Source organism: Enhydra lutris, unplaced genomic scaffold (genome assembly GCF_002288905.1).
Source record: "Enhydra lutris kenyoni isolate GAN:26980312 unplaced genomic scaffold, ASM228890v2 scaffoldscaffold40, whole genome shotgun sequence".
In the NCBI taxonomy this organism is placed as follows: Eukaryota; Metazoa; Chordata; class Mammalia; order Carnivora; family Mustelidae; genus Enhydra; species Enhydra lutris.
In genome coordinates, this window is record NW_019154124.1 from 2,173,049 (window position 1) to 2,195,503 (window position 22,455).

General features: G+C 35.4%; 1 protein-coding gene across 1 annotated transcript in view; it reads left to right on the forward strand.

Annotated features, from left to right (window-relative positions):
* Window positions 1-22,455, forward strand: part of LOC111155239 (component of oligomeric golgi complex 5) — a 300,576-nt gene that overhangs the window by 151,341 nt on the left and 126,780 nt on the right. The window contains exon 6 of the mRNA XM_022515352.1: window positions 13,833-13,998. Within this exon, the coding sequence (XP_022371060.1) occupies window positions 13,833-13,998 (166 nt within the window). The remainder of the gene's footprint in view (window positions 1-13,832; window positions 13,999-22,455) is intronic.

Genomic DNA, 22,455 nt, shown 5'->3' on the forward strand with positions numbered 1-22,455 from the left:
GGCCCCTGGCTTGGCTCAGTTGGTGGAACATGTTACTCTTGATCATGGGGTCATGAGTTCAAGCCCCGTGTTGGGGGTGGAGATTACTTAAAAAAAAAAAAAAAAAGGGAATGTTCCTCTAAGCATTGACATCATTTAAATATTTTTATTTAATGCCAATTTATGACTTCAAATGATCTTTAGATTTGTTTCGTGAGGAAATTTGAAAGTCAAAATAACCTTTTTACGCTAAATCTATTATCCTTTGATACTCACTTTTCCGTTTTCTCTGTGTCATCACTTCTTCTTCTGCAGCACCCTCCTCTTCCAGTCCATGTTCACTCCTTTTTTACTGTCCTTTTCCCTTGTCTTTCTGTAGCTCTTTTATTTTCTGCTTTTCTTCCAAAAGGGCGAGAATAAAGTTGATTTCTGGTTGATAAGATCATATTGTGCTATTAAATGTCCTTCTTAGTTTCTTAATTTCATTTGGGTTATGCACTGTTGACTGTTGATTGTTAACAGGTTCTGAAATAATTATATTAGGTTAGCTGAGAAGTACATATCCAGCATTAATGGCCTGTATGTTACTGAATCAGAGAAGACAATGGTAAGCTCTAAATCACAACCAAGGTAGCTAATATAATTCTTGCTTTTAAATTACGTTATTTAATGTGATTCTCTCTTCCTTTAGGACATGTAATCTCCCATGGAGCTCCGTTAAGTTTTCAGTGTTTTAGGCATGTTGTAGCTCCAGAAAAAGTGTCCAGTGTGTCTCTCCCATTAGGGCATATGGCTGGGAGATTATAAATTGCCTTCAGTGTTTTGGCCTAATATATACTTGTTATGTATAGGGTGTTGTGAGTTTATTAATACTATTTTTGTTAAATAAAATAGTTGGAATTTTTAATTTGTAAATTATTGTGTATGTTTTAGGTACTGAGCTTTTCCTTGTTTTAAATTTACCTGAAAATCAGCCTGATTTTATTAAATATATCTTCTACTGAGGGCATGGTTTAAAGAATTACCTGCTTTATGGTAAAGATCTGTATCCTTTCTCTGCTGTAAAATAAAACTACAGAAAGTGTATTATTTTATTTTTACTCAGCAGTAAATACTGGCTGTGTAGTGAAACATAGCTTGTTCTACTTGTTTTCTGAAGTTTTGCTTGAACTGACTTTGCATCTTTCTCCCTGTAATATCTGTGCTTTTGAGCACAGATAAGTTGATCTTTCCCTTTCCCTCCTTATCAGTCCCCCCTCTGAATGTGTTTCTGGGGTTCCTTAGGTTTTTTTTTTTTCTTTTTCTTAGTTTTTGTTTTAATTGAGTATGAAACGGCTTACTGATCAAACTTTGAGGAAATACTGTATTTCTAAACCTCACTAAGGAAAAGTAAATTTTGGAATCTCATGCCTGCCTTTCTAGTTCAAATCAGTTGGGGAAACAGCTAAGACTATCATAGGACTTAAAGCTTTATGAACTGAGTCACTTTGGAATGGTGCACAGACTGTTACAACAGAATAGCATCAGCTGAATTTATATTTTACATTCGTCCTTTTCTTTTCTCAGCTTATCGCTTATATGAAAGCTAAAGAAAAAGAATTTACCCACTGAACAATTATTTCAGAAAGGGAAGGAGTGAAATGTGATTGTCTTCATGATACAAGGAGTATTTGATCCTTTCAGACTTTTAATATAATTTCAGGCTATCCTTCACAGTCGTACATTTATGTGATTTTTGCATTTTGTTTCCACTTAAATCAAATTGTCACTCTTTCCATTTCTGCTGCTAGTTATATGAAATTTTTCAAATTGTGTTAAACTTTTGACTTAATATTATATTTGTGCTCATGAAGGTCATCTCATATTTGTGTACAGCTTACTTAGTAAGTGCTGAAATACTGCTTGCTGCTTCATAGAACAATCTTTACAGCAGTCTGCCTAGATCTCTGTTCCATTAGCTCAGTGCCAGCTGTTGCTTTGGTTACAGTGTTACTGTTTTGGCAAGCTTTTCAAGGATCTTAACTGTGTTGCTTTTCTGACTATATTCTTAGGATATTTTATTTTCTTCCCATATAATACTACTGAGGTATTAGAGAAGAAAGGAAAAAATTACATTGTATTTATTTGTTTCTAAAGCAGGAGAAACAATTTTAGTTTAATAAAAAGAAAGTGGTTGTGCCATCTTCTGAAATGCTTTTGAAGAGGTAGAAATTTATCTTGATCTATTTATGAAATTATCCCTTTCTTCTCTGTTACATGGACTTTAATCTCACTTTATATCACAATTTATGAAGTTGGGAAATTTTATATAAGATTAAATGATTTCTTGAAGGTCACAGTGACAATTTGTAGAAAAATTATCCTAGAATTGACTGTCTTATTTAAAAGAGAAGAATTGTCTAGAAGACATGGCTACCTTTTCAGCAGAAGCTTATCTCTTACTAGCATGGTATTTTTCAAATATGTTTAGTCTGTATGCTTTGTGAGCTCTTAAAATTTGCCAGAGAGTATTTCTTACCTGCAAAACTGGCATATCTGGAGATCTTCTCAAATCAAGTGATGATGGGATGACCTGTGGTAGAGTATAGAATAGGGAGGAAAGGGCCCAAGACCTAAAACTGGCCAGCTGTGGGCCTGCCCTCTTGCTGCCTTGGTTTCCTTAAGTGTAAAGTGAGGATAGGAATACTTATTCTGCCTATGTTGTGATGACAAATTAATATCAATAAATATGAAGGCTCTTTAAAACGGGGAAGACAGTATGGAGGTTCCTCACAAAATTAAAAATAGAATTACCATGTGATGTAGTAACTCCACTACTGGGTATTTACCCAGTATAATTTGAAATAATATATACACCTTTATGTTTATTGCAACATTATTTGAATGCAATAGCCAAAATGTGGCAGGCACCCAAGCAGCTGGGCAAGTTTGCATTCCCGCCCACACTTATTGTTCCTTATGTCTTTGAAGTTAGCTATTCTGACAGGTGTGAGGTGATATCTCATTGTAGTTGTGATTTGCATTTCTCTGATGATGAGTGATATTTTGCATCTTTCCATGTGTCTGTTGACCATCTGGATGTCTTCTTTGGAGAAATGTCTATTCATGTCTTCTGCCCAATTTTTAATTGGATTGTTTCTTTTTGTGTGTTGAGTTATGAAAGTTCTTTATATATTTTGGATACTACCCTTTATCGGATATCTCATTTGCAAATATCTTCTCCCATTCAGTAGGCTGCCTCTTAGTTTTGTTGACTGTTTCCTTCACTGTGCAGAAACTTATTATTTTGATGTAGTCCCACTAGTTTATTTTTGCTTTTGTTTCCCTTACCTCAGCAGACATATGTAGAAAGATGCTGCTACTGCCAGTGTTAAAGAAATTATGGCCTCTGCTCCCTTGAAGGATTTTTATGGTTTCAAGTCTCACATTTAAAAATCGACTTTGGGTTTATTTTTGTGTCTGGTGTAAGAAAGTGGTTCAGTTTCATTTTCTTTTGTGTTGCTATACAGTATTCCAAACATGGTTTGTTGAAGTCCATTAGATATTCTTGGCTCCTTTGTCATATATTAACTGAGTATAATCATGGGTTTATTTCTTGCCTCTCTATTCTGTTCCATTGATCTGTGTGCCTGTTTTTTGCCAGTACCATACTGTTTTGATTTCTGCAACTTTGTAGTGTATCTTGAAACCTGGGATTGTGATCCCTCTAGTTTTGTTCTTCTCTTTAAAGATTGTTTCGGCTATTTGGGATCTTCTCTGGTTCCATACAGATTTTAGGATTATTTGTTCTAGTTCTATGAAAAATGAAAAATGCTATTGGTGTCTTGATAGGGATCACATTAAATGTGTAGATTGCTTTGGGTAGTAATGGAGATTTTAACAATATTTTTTCTTCCAGTTCATGAGCATGGAATGTCTTTCCATTTCTTTGTGCATATGCATGTTTTTCTGTTGCCCTTAATCCTTTGTATTGATTTCCTAGGGCTGCCCTAACAAATGACCACATACTAGGTGACTTAAAGCAACTAAAGTTCATTTGCTTGTAGTTCTGGTAGTTAGAAATCCAAATCAAGGTGTTGGCAGGGCCACGCTCCCTCTGGAGACTACGGAAAAATCCTTCCAAGCCTCTTACTTAACTACTCCTGGCTCCAGTCTATTCTTCACGTTCCATGGCTTATAACTGTATCACCCCAATCTCTGCCTCTGTTGTCAAACATTACCTTTTTCATGGTGTTTGTCTCTGGGTGTTTTATTCTCCTATAAGGACATCAATCATTGGATTTAGAGCCCACCACAATCCAGTATGTCTTCATATCAGTTTAACTGGTTACATCTACAAAGACCTTTTCTCCAAATAAGGTTACAGTCTGAGGTTTCAGGTGGACGTGAATTTGTTGAGGACAAGGAGCAATAATTTAGACACTACACCATCTAAAATTTTATCTATTTGTACAGCGTATAAACATTTGGCAGTTCATGCTGCCACAACAGAAACATAGGCTAGGTAGGTGGCTTAATGAATAGATATTTATTTTCTTACAGCTCTGGATGGTAGAAAATCTAAGGTCAAGTTTGGGCAGGGTTCAGTTTCTGGTGAGGAGTCTCTCCTGGCTTGCAGACAGCTGCCTCCTCTCTGGGTTCTCACATGGTACAGAGACAAGAGTATACAAGCTCTCTGGTATCTTCTTTTATAAGGCACTAATGCCATCAGACCAGGGTCCTACCCTCAGGACCTCATCTAACCCTAATTAACTCCAAATAATCCCATCTGTAAATAACATCACATTGGGTGTTAGGGCTTCAACTGGTTGGGGGGGCAGGGGTGGGAGTGAGACAGACACAAACATTCAGTCCATAACAACTTGCAAAACTAAAATACATATTTTACATTAGCCAATATTTTAGGGACCAGTTATTTTTAAAAAGCAATTGTGATTGTGTGTATTCAGACATAAAACTTGTTTTTATTGTTTTAGGAAAAAATTTACACAAGACTCATGTTTATATAGTAATATAAACATTCATATATTACTTTATTCAATTTAATATCTTGCCCCCCAAACTAGGAAGCATTATTGAATGATGTTTTTAGGTATCTAAGGTATCTGATTTATATTTTTGTCATAATTTGTTATCCTTTTCCCAATATGTACCTTAGACATTTTTATTAAAATACAATTAACAGAGAAGTGTATACATTGTAAGAGTACAACTCAATGTTTTTCACAAAGTAAACAAACACATAACTAAACATTCAGATTTTAAAACACTAAAACCTTTACCAGCATTCCACAAACCTTCCATATGCTCTTTTTGCAGTTCGCAAGTTCCCCCAGGTAATTCTTTCGTATCTACTAAAAATTTGAGAGCCACTTGCATAGGTACCTGAAGTAGCAGGTGTTTGTGTAGATCTCTTACCCATCAGTTGTCATTATTAGTGGACTTAATTTCCATCACACAGTCTCATACACAGGCTTTCAAATGTGCTGCTCCTTTGCTTGGAGGAGTTTTCCTTTTGCTTTCCTCCTCTTCCTGTAAATTGCTCCATGCCTAGCATGGAGCCCAATGTGGGCCTTGAACTCAAGACCCTGAGGACGAGACCTGAGCCAAGATCAAGAGTCGGACACTGAACTGGCTGAGTCACCCAGGCGCCCCCTCCTCACGTAAATGTTTCACATCTTACCTTCAGGCCACCAGACACCTTCATTTCAGATCTTAGCTGAGACTCCTTTAAGGAACATTTCCTGACTCCTCTATCCTTCTTTCTTTCCCTCCCCAGATCTGGGTTAATACCCCTTTGACGTGTTTTCATTAAACTCTGCATTTCTCCTCTCATTTATCATGGTGCATTCTAATTGCTGCTTTACTTGTCTTTATGTCCCTTCAGACTATAAATAAGTCAGAGTGTAATATTTGCCTCATTTTTAAAAATTCCTTGTGTCTTGTGCATTGATAGTGCATAATGGATGATATACATTGAATGATAGTAAAATCATTATGTTTCAGTACTGGAAAGGGTACTAGAGTTCATCTTGTCCAGCCCCTTCATTTTTACAGATCAGGAAACTAAAAGCCCGAAATGTATTATTAGTAAGGGCTTGGAAAAAGCCTGTGATCAAAATCCATAGTATTTGTCTGTGGTGAGAGGGGATGGTGGAGAAAGGATGTTAATGTTCAGTATCTTCAGGAGATGTTTTTCACTTGCATCATAGCTAGATGAAATTATTTCATTTTCAATTTTTCTAATGTTCTAGTCTCATTCCTGGCTAGAGTATTGTATCATTCCATTTCTGTTCTTCACTCTCACTAATTCTGAGCTTGATTTACCTCCTTTGTGATTTATAGTTTCCAACACCCCTGTTTTCATTATTTATTACTTCAGTTTGGTTTGCTACCTAGACTAGGTTTCTGTGATTATCTATTTCAAATGTGTTCTCATTTCCCACCCAGAGTGCCCTATTGGCACTTGAGACTCAGCAGGACGAACAGCTCAGTGCTTTGTTAGCAGCAGCCCCTGATCCTCCTGTGCCTGCCCTCTCCCACCCACTCACCCAGATGATCTCCTTCTGACTGTCCTTTTGCTTTGCCTGTCTTCACAAGCTCACCAACTTGACACTTCCAAGATACTAGTCTCTTCCCTGCCTCTTTTCCATTGTAATCAGTCAGCATCCAGTTTCTTTCCAGTGCTTCAAAATCTCTTGTATCTGTCCTGTTCTTTATACTCTCATTGCAGCTCTCTAGTTCAAGCTACGTTTTCAGCTCATTATTTTATTTCCTCAAACAGCTTAGATTGTGATATTTAGAAAAATCATTTTTATTACCAACAAAGTAAAATAAAATCTTTACAGAATGCCACTCAGCATTGTCAGTGACCAGACCCTTGTTATCAGCTTAACACTACCTTTTATTATGAGTTTTTAATGCACATAACATTTGTGGCAGTAGAATTTCTTTATTGCTCCTTACACATACTCTGTAGTTTTCCTCTGTCATTTCTTTGTGTATTCTATTCTTTTTTAAAAAAAAAAAGCCCTCTTCACATGAATAAATGGTTCTTCTCCTTCAATCTCCTTCTCCTTCTCCCTCTCCTTCTAAGTCTGGCAATCTTCTATTCCAGTGGTTCCCAGATGGTTGCCAGGCCAACTATATCAGAAGCATCTGAAGAGCTTTGAAAATTCTGTAACCAGGTCTCAGTCTAGTCCAAGTGAACCACAGTCTTTGGAGTTGAGGTCTTGCTGGCTACATTTTTATATAAAAAAAAAAAACAAAAAACAAACAAAAAAACAAACTTCAGATAGCTTTGGGAATCTCCATTCATCTATCCTCATCATTTTTAAATTTACGAAATTAAGATGCAGAGGAGAGAACCAAGTACCTCAAGCTAACTCATGTGGTATCTATTGGGTAACTACTCATTTGAATGATAAGTAAAGATAGAGTGATAAGAAATTCTTGGGAACTGGAACAAAATCTCTTCTAGCATTCTTTTAACTTTTAGAATATTAATAAATGACCTGAGAACCAATATTTTGTACTATTCATATACTGAGTACTAGGTATTTTATTTTTTAAGATTTTATTTATTTATTAAAGAGAGAGAGGAAGAGGGCACAAATAGGAGGGAGTGGCAGAGGCAGAGGTAGAGGGAGAAGCAGGTTCCTCTCTGAGCAGTGTGCCCAATGTGGGGCTGGATCCCAGGACTCTGAGATCATGACCTGAGTTGAAGGCAGATGCTTAGCCAACTGAACCACCCAGGTCCTCCACTGAGTACTAGGTATTTTGAATATGTTATTTAAATAGTCTGAAATTAGTCTGAAAATTAGACCGAAAAATAGTCTGAAATAGTCTGAAACTGAAAAGTTGTCATGCAAAGAATAATATTAGCAAGCCAAATCATAAAAATTTACTTACTCGTTTACTTATTCAACACCTATCTATTTAGCACCTGTGCTAGATATTATGAGTATTAAAGTGAATAAAACAAATTTGGATCCTTCCCTCAGAGATCTTAAAATCTGATGAGGAAAGAAATATTACTAATATAAAGTTTGATGAGTGATAAGGTATTTTCCCAGTGTCACACAGATTATACAAAGTTGGGCTTTTGTCCCAAGATTATTTACTTTTAAAAGCCCACATTAACTATGATTCCAGCAGATCAAAGTAAAGGCAGCTAGTACTTGAGCTCTTCATTCTGTCTGCAGTGCTAGGTCAGTTATAAGGACTTTTTCATTTACGTATAAGGTTGATACTGCTGTTTTCACTGTAGTACAGATGAGGAAACTAAGTCTCAGGATGGTTAAATAATTTGCTAAGGTTTTGGCTACTAACTACTCGTGCTTGGCTTCTGATCTAGGCTTCTGGCTCCAAAGACCTGTGAAATAGGTATAACAAAAGTTTATATAATAGAATCAACAAATCCAATAGTTCATTATTTGACAAGATTAATACATTAAATTGATAAATACTGAAAAAGACTATTAAGGATAGGAAAGAAAGTTTTTTAAAAGGCACACATTACTGGTATTAAGGGAAAAAAAAGTGACTCAATTATAGGTTCAACAGAAAATAATAAGTTAATAAGGGGATACTAGGTATAACTTTAAAACAGTACATTTGAAAGGTTAGATAAGATTGAGAAATTTCTAGAAAAACAGCTTCCTGAAAATAACACTAGGAAAATTTAAAAATCTGATTAGTTGTATTGACAAAATTAATTATCATTACACAACCTCCCTCAAAGAAACTTCAAGGACAGATAGTAGTTTCACTAGTGAATTCATCCAAATATTTAATAAATCAACCAGTGTTTTTACAAACTCCATCTAAGAATTGAGAAAGAAGGAACACTTACCTGATTATTTCATGAGGCCAGTATAAACTTGATATGAGGAAAGATATTAGCTATCTCTCCTGAAAATCAATTAAAAACTACAAAAGAAGGGCACCTGGGTGGCTCAGTGGGTTAAAGTCTCTGCCTTCAGCTCAGGTCATGATTCCAGGGTCCTGGGATCGAGCCCCACATCACGCTCTCTGCTCAGCAGGGAGCCTGCTCCACCCTAGCCCCCCGCCTGCCTCTCTGCCTACTTGTGATCTCTGTCTGGCAAATAAATAAAATCTTAAAAAAAAAATACTAAAAGAAGGATTAGCAAATGTAAGTCAGGGACATCTAAAAAGGATAATTCATCATTATCAAGATGGCTTTAGTCTAGAAATACAATGTAATGTCATCAATGAAGAGAAAAATTGATCATCTTAGTAAATGCAGAAAAAGCATTTAATACAATCCAACATCAGTCTATGATGTAAAATTCTTAGCAGACCTAGAATAGAATTTTCTTAATCCAATAAAGTGAAATATTTAAGGTTTTCTGCTTGTGGTTAGGAATGATACAAAGATACTACTCATTACTTTTACATAGTGACATACTGAAGATCCTAACCAAGGCTGTAAGAGAAAGCAATAAAATATAGAAGGACTAGAAATGTAGAAATATTATGGACATTGGGGAAGGTATGTGCTATGGTGAGTGCTGTGAAGTGTGTAAATCTGGCAATTCACAGACCTGTACCCCTGGGACTAATAATACATTATATGTTTATAAAAAAATTTTTTAAATTTAAAAAAAAGAAATGAAGAAATAAAAATTACTTAGAAATAACATGATTATGTATATAGGAAATCCAAAACAATCTCCAAACTATTAGAATTAATAACAGAACTTTGAAACTTTGGTAAAATTCCGTATATAATAATCAATTGTATTTTTATTATACAAGCAGCAAAAAAAACACTTCAAAATTACCACTTAAATATCAAAAAGCACTAAATGTGTAGGAATCATTCACATTAGAGTTATGTAATAGCTCTTCGCAGGAACTGTAACATTGTTAAGAGAAGTTAAAGAAGACCTGAGTAAATGAAGAGAGCTACCATATTCATGGATTAGAGAATCGTTCTTATAAAGGTTTCCATTCTTGCTAATTTTAGGTATAGATTTTATGTAGTCTCAGAGCTTTTTCTTCGATGGAAACTCTCTAGCCCATTACTAAATTTATATGGAAGTATCTTGAACCAAGAATAGTCTATACCAAATTGAAGAAGAACAGAAATGGAGGACTATCAGACTTATTCTAAAGCTACAACAGTTTACACTGGTGATTTGATGTAATGAAGGTAGACAAATGGTACAGAATTGAAGGTCCAGGGAAAACACGTAAATAGAAACTTCATTAACTGCAAAGGTAGGCTTTGAGAGCAAAGAGGTAAAGATTTTAATTTCCTTGTTTGTTTTTTCAAGTACGTTTTGGGCCAGTTGGGTATTTATATAGAATATCACTAATCTTGGCTCCTATCTCATGCAGAAAGTAGTTCCAGGTGGATTATATTTCTGAACGTAAAAGACAAATGAATAGAGTTTCTGGAGGATAAATTCTTGAATGAAGGACATCTTCATAAATGTGGGATAGGAAAATTTTTAAATAAGATACTAAAAGTGCTAACCATAGGTTGATAAAATTGACTGTATGTAAGTTAGGAACTTATTTTCCTTACAAGAATTCTTAAGTGTGGGAGAACGTACTTGCAGTATATATAATTATCAAAGTGATTACATCCAAATATGTAAACAACTTTTACAAGTATGTAAAAGATGAAAATAACCAGTGAGAAAAATGGGCAAAAAAAAAAAATGAACATGCACTCACAAAAGAAGCTCTCAAATAGATAATTAACATGCAAGAAGGGATAACTTCTTAGTCATCACAGAAATGTAAATTAAAGCCACAGTGATCATTCCAAAGAATAGCTTAAAAAGATGATAATTCTGAATTTTGGTGAGGTTGTGGAACACCCACAACTCACGTATTGCTGCTGGGGTGTGAATTGGTACAATGACTTTGGAAAATTGGCAGAATCTGCAAACACTAAGCATACAAATACCCAATGATTCAGCATTTCTGTTCTTACCCAGCAGAAATGCATATGCATGTATGTTCACTAAAAGCTGTGCACCAGAATGTTCATGAAAGTGTTATTTAAAATACCTAAAAGATGGAAATAACTCAAATGTACACCAGTTGGATATTAGTTAGGTGGATAAACTAAGTTAAATTTCTATTCAACAGCAGTGAAAACGAGTCAAGTACTGCTACATGCAATAGCATGGATGAATTTTACAAATAAGATATTGTCTAGAAGGAGGCAGACAGAAAATAATAACTTACTTTAGGGTTCCATTTATGTAAAAATCAGAAATTGGCAAAATTAATCAATGGTTTTAGAAATTATGATAGTGATAATATGTGGAGAGATGCAGTTAGGCAAGCCACAATAGATTCAGAGTTGCTGATAATATTTGGTTTCATAGCCTAGGTGGTAGTTACTCAGAGACGTTCACTTAGTAATAATTCTTAAAGTTGTATTTACATAATTTGCCCACTCCTCTGTATGTTAAAGAATTTTATTTCAGATAATATTTTGTAGTTTTCCAATTCACAAATGATATGTTTATACTAAGCTAATGAATGTGAGTAACTGGCATTAACTGAAAAAGTGGTTATATAAATTAGAAAGCTGAAAATTACAACTAGAGTTATTATAAGTATTATAAATTATAATTATTTCAAATATTGCCATATTAGATGCTTCTTTAAGAATGAGCTAGGGGCACCTGGATGGCTCAGTTGGTTAAGCAGCCCACTCCTGCTTTCAACTCCAGTCAGGCTCTGTGCTCTGCACTCAGCTGGGAGTCTGCTTGTCCCTCACCCTCCCCTGTGAGCTAGCTAGCTCGCTCTCTCTCTCTCTCTCAAATAAATCTTTAAATCATTCCCCTCCCTTGTTTAAAAAAGAAAAAAAGGAAGGAGTTATATATGTTTCTGTATTGAAAAGTTTTGGGGAGTTAATAATTTTTGGAGCAGGAAATGATGAAGACTAGTCCATGTTAGGGTGCCTGGGTGGCTCAGTTGGTTAAGCAACTCAAATTAATAAAATCTTAAAAAAAAAAAAAAAAAAAAAAAGACTGGTCCATGTTAGCCAGATCTTTCAAGTGAAATACGACTTTGAAAGTCTTTCAGTTAGGGGCTCCTAGGTGGCTTAGTGGGTTAAAGCTTCAGGTCATGATCCCAGGGTACTGGGATCGAGCCCCGCAGTGTCCTGGGATCGAGCCCTACAGGGTCCTGGGATCAAGCCCGGCATCGGGCTCTCTGCTCAGCAGGGAGCCTGCTTCCTCCTCTCTCTCTGCCTGCCTCTCTGCTTACTTGTGGTCTCCGTCTGTCAAATAAATAAATAAAATAAAATAAGTCTTTACTAAAAAGTAAAAAAGTATTCTTGCTCTGGGGAGGAAGGAAAAAATGGAACTAACAAAAACCAAAGCATAGTACTACACTCCATGTTTTCAGTTGACTAATTCTATGTTAAATAGCTTATTTTCTCCCATTTTCTTTGATAGTTCACTGATGGAGAATTGATAGTATATACTAGAATTAAATTCTGTTATAACCATATTAAATTAAGCTTTTTTCATTAAAGCATTTGAAATGATGTTCATTTGCTTCTTTTTCTTATTTAATTAAAAATCTAAAATGGGTGTTGTAGCCACTAACCTTGTCTGCTTTTCTCTATAAGCTGATTCTACTTTGCCTCTAGGTGTGCGTGTGTGTTACTGCACCATGTTATGTTACTATCACCAATATGTTTCAGAAGTAACTTTTTGTCTTCTTTATCAACTTAACTGTTAAGAAATTAAGTTAATGAAATAATTTAACTTTTAAACTAAATGCTTCTAAACATAATCGCTGAATCATTAAGTGAAAGCAGACTTTCACCTGTTTGGGCCTGGAGATACATGTTGAGGTACTAGATTCTGCCTTGATAATTCATTTACTTAGTGACAGAGTCAACAACATGTTTATATTACTATGGACTCAGTCTACCCCCAAGTGTTTTTACTACCTGCCTTACCGCCTACCTCTCTCTACTATAGTCACTCTGTTCCAGCCACAGTCAGGGCCTTCTTGGTGTTTGATTAGCTGCCAACCATATTTTTACCTCAGTGCTTTTGTTGATACCTGTCCAGATCTGTTTTTCCTCATATCCTCCTCAGGCTCCCTCACTCATTCTATTCAGGTCCGTGTTTGAAAAAATCACCTCAGAGATGCATTCTCTGAGTCTTCTCCATGTTTTACCCATCATTTTCTATTCTTATTCCCTGATTGATTTTTTTTATAGCAGTTATCACTACCTGATAGTCTGTTACATATATATTTTTAATATATTTCTGAGTAAATATAAGTTCCATGAGGGTAGGGACTTAAATGGTTTTGCTTACTACTATATTTCCAGGACCTGGAACCAAGGCAGATAAACAGTAAGCCCTGTATAAATATTTGTGGTTAGAATGAATGAATGAAAGAAAGAAAGAAAGAAATATAATGAATAGTGTCAGTCTGCACAGTTCAGCCCTCAGTTAATTCCATGGAATTCATTTATTTATTCTCCAAACAGATGTAGGGTTGTTGTTAATTCCAGCATGGCTCTCTTTATAGGCATTGGTGGTAAATTTTAAATAAGCTCTAATAATATAACCAATTTCTGATCTTGTTATTATCCTTTAAAGGAGGAGAAAAAGGGAAGGGGGGGGAATAATATACATAGTATTTAATTTTGTCTTTTATGAAATAAATGACTAAAAATAATATTTGTCCCAAATGCACTCTCTTTGTTCTTGTCTCTGATAATTTAAAAAATATGGTAGTAGCTGCTTATGTACTGTTTAAAATTGTAGATTTATATTGATTTTGTTTGTCTTCCTATTTATATCTATTCCTACCCTGCTAACCCCACCTTTTTAAAGAATCCAACCCAAGTCGGAACAGCTCTTCAGGTTTTCCATAATCTTGGAACTTTGAAGGATACTATTACCAGTGTTGTGGATGGATATCGTGCTACTTTAGAAGAACATATCAACAGTGCGTTAGACATCAAAGTTCTGACTCAGCCTTCGCAGTCAGCTGTGAGAGGTATGGCTATGGTTTATATTTAGCTGCTTTGTTTATTTATAAACCAAGAAGTCCTTTGAATAGTATGTGAAACACTTAAGTTTCAAAGCAGTCTAATGACTCATTTTTTAGTAGACAGAAAATGAGAGAAGAAATTATGTTTCAGAATGTATTTATAACTTTTTTTTGTCTAATCAGTGAGTTGAATTGGCCAATTGGTATATTCAGAACTTCTAGAAAAAAAATCTATAAACTGTGGCTCCACTTAGTTCAGAGGAAACAGATGCAAGAAAAAAAAGAGAACATTTTTCTTTCTGAAATCCTTATCCTCACAAGTACTCCTTGAGACAGAAAATATTTTTTAAGGAAATGCAGTTTCTCCCTTAGCTTTTTGGGCTTTTCCTTGGAATAATTCTGGTATTCAGGGGCAAAGAAGGCTAATTGTGAACTTAGAAACTGATGAAACCTTTGGGAACATTAAAACCACACAAAATCTAAAAAAACAAAACAAAACAAAACCAAAAACTACAAAAGAAAGGTATGAGAGAGGAATAACCCAACAATAGCACTCTGCAACCTTTTTCCTGCCAAGATATAGCTGTTGTTGGCATTCATGTAGAAAACACCCTTCAGAGATGAGATGGGAAAGTCTTGTTATGTGTGCCTCTCATCTAACCAACATATCTCTGCATGTCTCTCCTTGTATTCTCTCTTCTCTCCTCTTAATATGGGTGAGCTGTGCTTGCTCCTAGCAAAGACCAAGTACTGTGCTCCTATGTTAGATCCCATGTCCCAAGGGCATTGCTTTAGCAGATCCCCTCTGTCTGCCATCTAGTTAGTTTTCCTTCTTTAAGTCTCTTTCCTGTTATGTACAATTGTGCTAGTGTACCTTCTGCTGAAAGACAGATCTGTGTTTGTCTATGTTTCCTTCTTCAGCTCTGCTCCCCCATTTCATTTCTTCAGACTACAGAAAAATTCCCCAAAGTTGTTGTGTTTATTTATTGTCTCCACAGTTTTTCTCTTTCTATTTTTCTTTTAGATTTTTACGTATTTATTTTAGAGAGAGAGAGCGGGGGCAGGGGCAAAGGAGCAGAGGGAGAGAGACAAGCAGACTCTGTGCTGAACACAGAGCCTGATACAGGGATTGATCCCATGACCCTGAGATCATGACCTGAGCTGAAACCAAGAGTTGGAAGCTCAACCGATTGAACCACCAGGCACCCCTCTTCCCATTTTTATATTGAAGAAGCTTCTCTGTCTAAAGAGTTGTCCTAAAAAATAAATAATGCATATAGAATTAATAACAGAGTTCCTCATGCATGGCTTATACTGAACAAATTTACAGTGAGTGATTATTATTTTTATATTTGCTATATAAACATAGCCTTAAATAACACAAAATATATGTCACTCATAAATAAGTTGCGCTAGATAAGAAGAGATAAAAGAATCTTAGATCTTACAGGGATTTTTAAAGGTTAGCCCTAGCCTCTGAATAGGTCTGTTTTAAGACTGTCCCAGAAGGGGAGCTTTGAAAAGAAATTGCCAAAGGAGATTTCACTCTCAGCTTTTCCCAGCAATTATTCTCAGAAAGTTTGATCTAATGTTTAAATTTCCAGGAGCAGTTTAATCTCATTCCCTCTTGTGTTGTCAAGAAAGGGGGAAAAAAAATGAAAGCAATTATTCACATGCTGTCAATCCTAATGTACACCCTTTTTGTTGAAAGAATAAAGAGTTTTAAAGCCTTATTATCATCTGTTGAGGAGTGGATACTGTGATTTATTGTAGAAACCTTTAAGCATTAATTATTCATTATTTTTTAAGAGAATAATCACTATTATTTTTAGTTTTTTAAATTTGCTGTTGGCAGTATTCATGTTAATTTGCTGATCTTGTTGGTTATATTGAGATTATGGAGTAAAATGTCCTTGTTTTTTGGAAATACACATTAAAGTATTAAGGGTGATGGGGCATCATGTCAGTAACTTACTAACAAATGATTCTAGGACATTTTTTTTTTTTAGTATGCTTTCAGATCCGTATGTTTGAGATTGTTCCAGAAATATTAAAATATATAAAGTTGATAAAATCTTAAGGGGAAAATATTACCCATGATGTAATTTTCAAAAGCTTGTAATTCAGTAAGAAAAAGATATAAATAAGTCTGTTGAAAAAATAAGAATATGCTTGGGCAATTAACAGAAGAACACATCTAATAAATGGGAGAATATGGTCAGCTTCTCTTTAGAGGATGAACTAACTAGTTATTAGGGAAATATAGATAAAACAAGATAACAATTTCTCAATGAGGAGATTGGCAAAATCTAAGAGTTAAATGTTGGACAAGAGCAGAAACTCTAGTATACTGATTGTAGGAGAATGAAATTGTTCAGCCACTTCACTCAGTTTTATCAAATTGTTCTCTAAGGTTAAAACTGTGTACCTTGTGATCTTATAATTTCTCTTAGAAAAAAAAATTCTCTTGGAATTTTTGTTGTGTTATTATTGGTAGTAGTGATAAAGTGAAAACAGTCTTTCCTCCAGTGGAAATAAAGTGCTATCGTTGGGTCTCTGTTTTTCAGTGAGCCTGTGCCTTTGTACCTTGAACTTCACAAGTATACTAATTATTTTTTACTCCTCCCTCATGTGGGAGAGAATGACCAGAGTGGGCTGGAGTTGGGTATTTCCCTTCCCCAGGTCATTTAGGTTCTGATAATACCCCAGAGGGTCAGGCTCTAGTTAACTAGTCTTCCCTCAGGGCAGGCCTTGTTAAAAGAATAGAGTTTCCTGGGCACCTGGGTGGCTCAGTGGGTTAAGCTGCTGCCTTCAGCTCAGGTCATGATCTCAGGGTCCTGGGATCGAGTCCCGCATCGGGCTCTCTGCTCAGCAGGGAGCCTGCTTCCCTCTTTCTCTCTCTCTGCCTGCCTCTCCGTCTACTTGTGATCTCTCTCTGTCAAATAAATAAATAAAATCTTTAAAAAAAAAAAAGAATAGAGTTTCCTGGTGTATTTCAAGATGGTTCTTTTTTTGATTCCTCCCGCTGGAGGCATGAGGGGATTTTTCTCTGATATTTACTGTGGGAACTTGGGCTCCTGGATGCAAATATAAAAATATTGTGGGCCCCCTCTGGGTACGCCTGGAGCTTTTAATGCTCAGAGTTGCCCACTTTGAGCCTCTAGCAATTCATGGGTTACAGTTCAGGTTTTCCTTCCCTCGCACTGGCTCCCAGCATCTGTTTTCTGCTAGCAAGGCTCTGCTCCCCTAGGTGGAGACCCTGTATTCGCCAGTCAATCTCTCTTATCTTGGGGGTAGTGATTTGCCATGTGTCCTCTCCTCTCTTACAGGTCCAAGAAGAGTTGTTGATTTCTCAGTCTGTTTGTCATCTTACTTATTGTTAGGACAGAGTGGCAACTTAGAGGCTCCTCACAGTTAGAACCAGAAATGGGAGTTGCTAACTCGGATTTTTACTGCCATACCTCACTTGTTTCTTCTTTGACGTTGTTAAAAGTAAGACAGCTGACCCTAAATGGAGTCACTTATGCTAAAACCCACATCACCAAACTGAGACATAACTTAATTACAGTTTCAGCCTTTCTCAGAAATGGAATTTTAAACCAGTCAATCATGAATCACTTTGTTAGTACTAGTACCAGTGAGGTCATTCTGCCCTACTGCCCTTAAAAAGAAAGTGACCTTGCCATAACCAATTTGGTTGTTTTTCTTGTTGTTTTTGTTTTTCTAGTATAACTTCTCTGTTCCTGCTCCTTTCTGCCTAAAAAGATCTCTCATTTCATACAGCTCCTGAAATCTCCTTTCTATCTGCTACATTTGTTGCTGCCTGATTCATGACTCATTGAATAAAAGGCAGTAAGATCTTTAAAATTTACTCACTTGAATTTTATTTTTTTTAAGAATGTCCATATGGATCTTTCCGTAATTTCTTTAGGATATGTCTTGGCATTGAATGCTCTATATCATCTTTTTTTTTTTTTTTCTGAGTTAGAATACGTTCTCTTTTATAGGTTTACTTTAATTGTATATTTGAATATTTTTATTTTCCATTTGTTCTTTTCAGGAACTTTAATTATATGCATGTAACAACTTATTTGTTTTCCATTTCTAACATATTTTCTGTAATTATTATATTTTAATTCTTTGAACTTTCATTTTCTATAATTTCTTCTTGATCATTATATTGTTCTGTTATTTGTAATGTGTTCTTAATCTCTGTTATGTATTTACACTAAGAATATTCCTTGGGGCGCCTGGGTGGGTTAAGCCGCTGCCTTTGGCTCAGGTCATGATCTCATGGTCCTGGGATCGAGTCCCGCATCGGGCTCTCTGCTCAGCCAAGAGCCTGCTTCTCTCTCTCTCTCTCTGTCTGCCTCTCTGCCTACTTGTGATCTCTGTCAAATAAATAAATAAAATATTTAAAAAAAGAAAAAAGAATATTCCTTATAGTTACTTTGAGACTGTGGAAAACTAAGTAACTCTTAGTTTTCTAAGAGTTACTCTTTCTATTGTTTCCTTTGGGAATTTCTTTGGCAACTTAAGTTCTTTCCTTCCCCGCCCCCCCTTCCTTCCCTCTCAATCTGTGTTAGGTCCTATATTATTTGTTTCTGATTGTTACTTATCTTTCAAAGGTACTGCTGGTTGCTGAAGAATAATATAGAGATGGTTATAGGGAGAGACTAGGACAGTCTATAACTAGGATTAAGTTTGATATCTAGAGTAACCATTCACCAACTTCCTCTCTTCCATCTTGGAAACACATCTTTCCTCAAATTTTCGGTCATTCTGAGCTTAGTGTGGGTCCCTGTGAGGCCATTTAAGCAATTTTTGTGTGGAAACCTCACATTCTCTGCTTTTCTTTCCTCTTTCACCTCATTTTTACCTCTAAGAGTCTCCTAAAACTAGAGGACTATTTATTATACAGTGTAAATATAATTTTATTATTTCTCCTTTAGCTTTTCTTTGTTGTTATTCTGTAACATTAAACATTTTATTAGCTTCTTCCCTGACTCACCCATGTCTCCCCATTTTAGCTCTAAGCAAAGAATCATTGGATAGCCTGTTTAAATTTTTACAATTGATTTTAAGGACAATTTGGTTTTTGCTAATAGTCTAAGATGACAGCTGTCTGGTTCCTTCATTTTGATTTATCCTCAGCATTTGGCATACATAATCTTAAGTTTGTTGTTTTAGTTGATTTCCTTGTTTTTTGTTTTGAAGTTCATTTTTTCCTCTACTTTTTGTTCTATTTTCATTGACTGTTAAGGGAGGACTGTAGAAAAATGATTTTACTCTACTATCAGTAACTACAAATCACTCTTAAGTATTATTTTTTGAGAAACTCTTGGTTTCCTCTATCAATTTAATAAAACTTAGTTTATGACACTATTTTGTTTCTTGATTCCCTTGAAGCTAGCCGATAATGGCATCAGTTTTTCTGTTTTAATTATTCTTTCTCCTCTTCCTTTATATAGCTATTCTATATTCAGTTGATTATTTTTATCATGTTGATCTCTTCAACAAGATGTATTTAGCTTGTGAGGATAAAAATCTTTAAGTACCAAATAAGTAAGAAAAATGAAACCTCTAGAGCTAGATGAACCAATGATTGTGGTCTCATTTTTCTCTGCTTCAGTTTCTCCAAAATAAATATAAACAGAAAATAGTACTTTCTTATGTATCTACTCATATTTATTTTGAGTGATGGGTTGATGTGTCCCATAATTCTTTATAATAAAGTTGAGCTATGCATATTCCAGGAATTTGATCAATATTTTCAAATTTCACAAAGACACTGTATACCCTTTCTTCATTGTTATTTTACTCTGTATATGACATGTGAGCTAACTGCAGATTGTTAAAGATTACCTCTCTATTCCATGTATGCTTTTCTTTAATAGTCTGCACAACACTGCAGATAATTTTTAAAATTAATTAGGTCTAGCTTTCAAACAGGAATTATTCATATTTTTAAAGTCAGTATTTCTCTCATAGGTGTTTCTCTCTTTTATTGCTTTCCACTGTTATCAGACTAACAGCTAATAGCCACTCTTTGCTGAGGATACATGTAATTCTTTTCTGAACTTAGAATTGTTGAAAATCTATAATGAAGCAGCTTATAAACACAGCCTCTGGTTTTCTGGATTCCTTGCCCCCCTTAAAACAGAATAAATTAATCATTGATGAGCTCTTCTGCATGGCTTTAAAGCTTAATTTGGATTGGAATCGACACTTTTCTTTTTCTTTTCTTTCTTTTTTTTTTTTTTTAAGATTTTATTTATTTTGAGGAGAGAACACAAGTGGGAGGAGGGGCAGAGGCAGAGGGGAGAGAGAATCTCAAGCCAACTCCACACTGAGTGCAGAGCCCAATGCAGGGCTTGATCTCATGACCCTGAGATCATGACCTGAGCCAAAATCAGGAGTTGGATGCTTAACTGACTGAGTCACCCAGGTGCTCCTGGAATTTATACTTTACCACTTAAGACTAAAATTCCTTTTTTCTATATTGAAACATTTTAGACCTGCACAGATAGCTGTTTTTCTGTATTACATTCAAGAACATTCTTAGACATCATTCTTAAGAAATTTAACATTGATATATTAATATTACTTAATGTATAATCCGTATTCCACATTTTCACTTATTCTCCCAAATATTCTTCCCCCCCCCAAAATATTCTTTACAGTGGTTTTTTTTCCCCCCAACTTGAACCAATTAGGATTATGTTTTTCTATGAGTTATCTTGTCTCTTTTCTCTCCTTTAATCAAAATAATCCCAGTACCTTTTATGGCATTAACATGCTTGGAGAGCTCCATAATTTGAATTAATCTGGATTTAGCTGATTGTCTCTTCATGGGTATATTCAGAGTAAACAAACTGGTGAAGTGATATTGTATATTTACCATTAACATTATATCAGTAAGCACCCAAATTATGTCAGTTTGTCTCCTTACTGCTGATGCTAAAGGAAATCACCTCATTACTGTGGTATATGCCAGACTGCTTCTTATAAGAGTACTTTCTTTTCTTTGTGATTAGGAAGTGGTTTGTGGTGCATACCTTAAGACCATGTGAATATCCTGTTTTCCATAACATTTCATCCAGTGTTTTAATATCCACTGGTTATCTTTCCCTCAATTAATTATTTTGCTAGGAGTTGCAAAATGGTGATTATTTTCTATCATTCTCTCTGCATTTATTAACTGACATTCTTCTGTAAAGAGAAATTTCCATCCTTTTTATTTTTTTAAGTTTTTATTTAAATTCCATTTGGTTAACCTACAGTGTAATATTAGTTTCAGATATACAATATAGTGATTCAGTACTTGAATATAATACCCAGTGCTCATCACAAGTTCATCTTTTTTAAACATTTGAATTTCCACTATGACTCATGAATTATTTTTTAATCAGTATTTTATGATCCATTACCATCACTATCATTCAGGATGGTCAAATGTTCCCAAATCTGTTTTGGGGAAGCCCCTTCCAGTCAAGGTCCTATGTACTTTGACCAATCTCCATTTGTCTTTGAACATTTCTTTGCTCTCTGGAACAGTATGTACCAGATATACCTTGTGCTTTCACTGCTCCAAATATGGATGACCCTTTTCCTCAATGAGCCCTGGTTTCTTTTATTGGGGAATGGTGCATGCAAATCAGAATTTGGGTGCTAGGTGTACTCATTTCTATTTAGGAGTCACTGTCTCTTTACCCTTTCAGTGGACAGAGTTGAGAAATTCCTTTGATCCCATTGCATATTTGAATCTTTATTCTGTTTATGGTGAAAATCTTCATTTAGTCTATTGCAAACTACATCTAAAGTAGTCTCAGGATTGCTATGTGAGCAAAAAATTTGCTAAGTACTATTGTTCTTTACAATTCTTTTTGCCCCTAAGATATACCTCACTAAAGTTAGGGTTCTGTAATTAAAAATTACCTCAATTACTTGTTTTCCCCAGTGTGGTTGTGTTATCAATTTGATATACAGTTAGTTTCATTTGTTGTGATATTTATTTGCATTTTTTAGGGTTTGCTTTTTCCATTCTCTTTAAACTTACATTTATTTTAAAATACATAAAACAGGGGTGCTTGGGTGGCTCAGTCGATTAAGCATCTGCCTTTAGCTCAGGTCAGGATCCCAGGTTTCTGGGATCGAGCCCCACATTGGGCTTCCTGCTCAGCTAGGAGCCTGCTTCTCCCTCTGCCTGAGGCTCCACCTGCTTGTGCTGTCTCTCTCTCTCTCTGTCAAATAAATAAATAAAATCTTTTTAAAAAATAAAATACATAAAACATTTATATGGCTCATAAAGACTCACCACTTCTATCTCCATTCCTTTCACCTTGTATGTCTCCTACCACTCCCACTGCCACTTTTAGAAAACTATTTTCATTAATTACTGTTTTTTGTTTTAGCTCTCCTCTGTGTGTATGTGTGTGTGTATGCAGTGTGCCCAAATGTGAG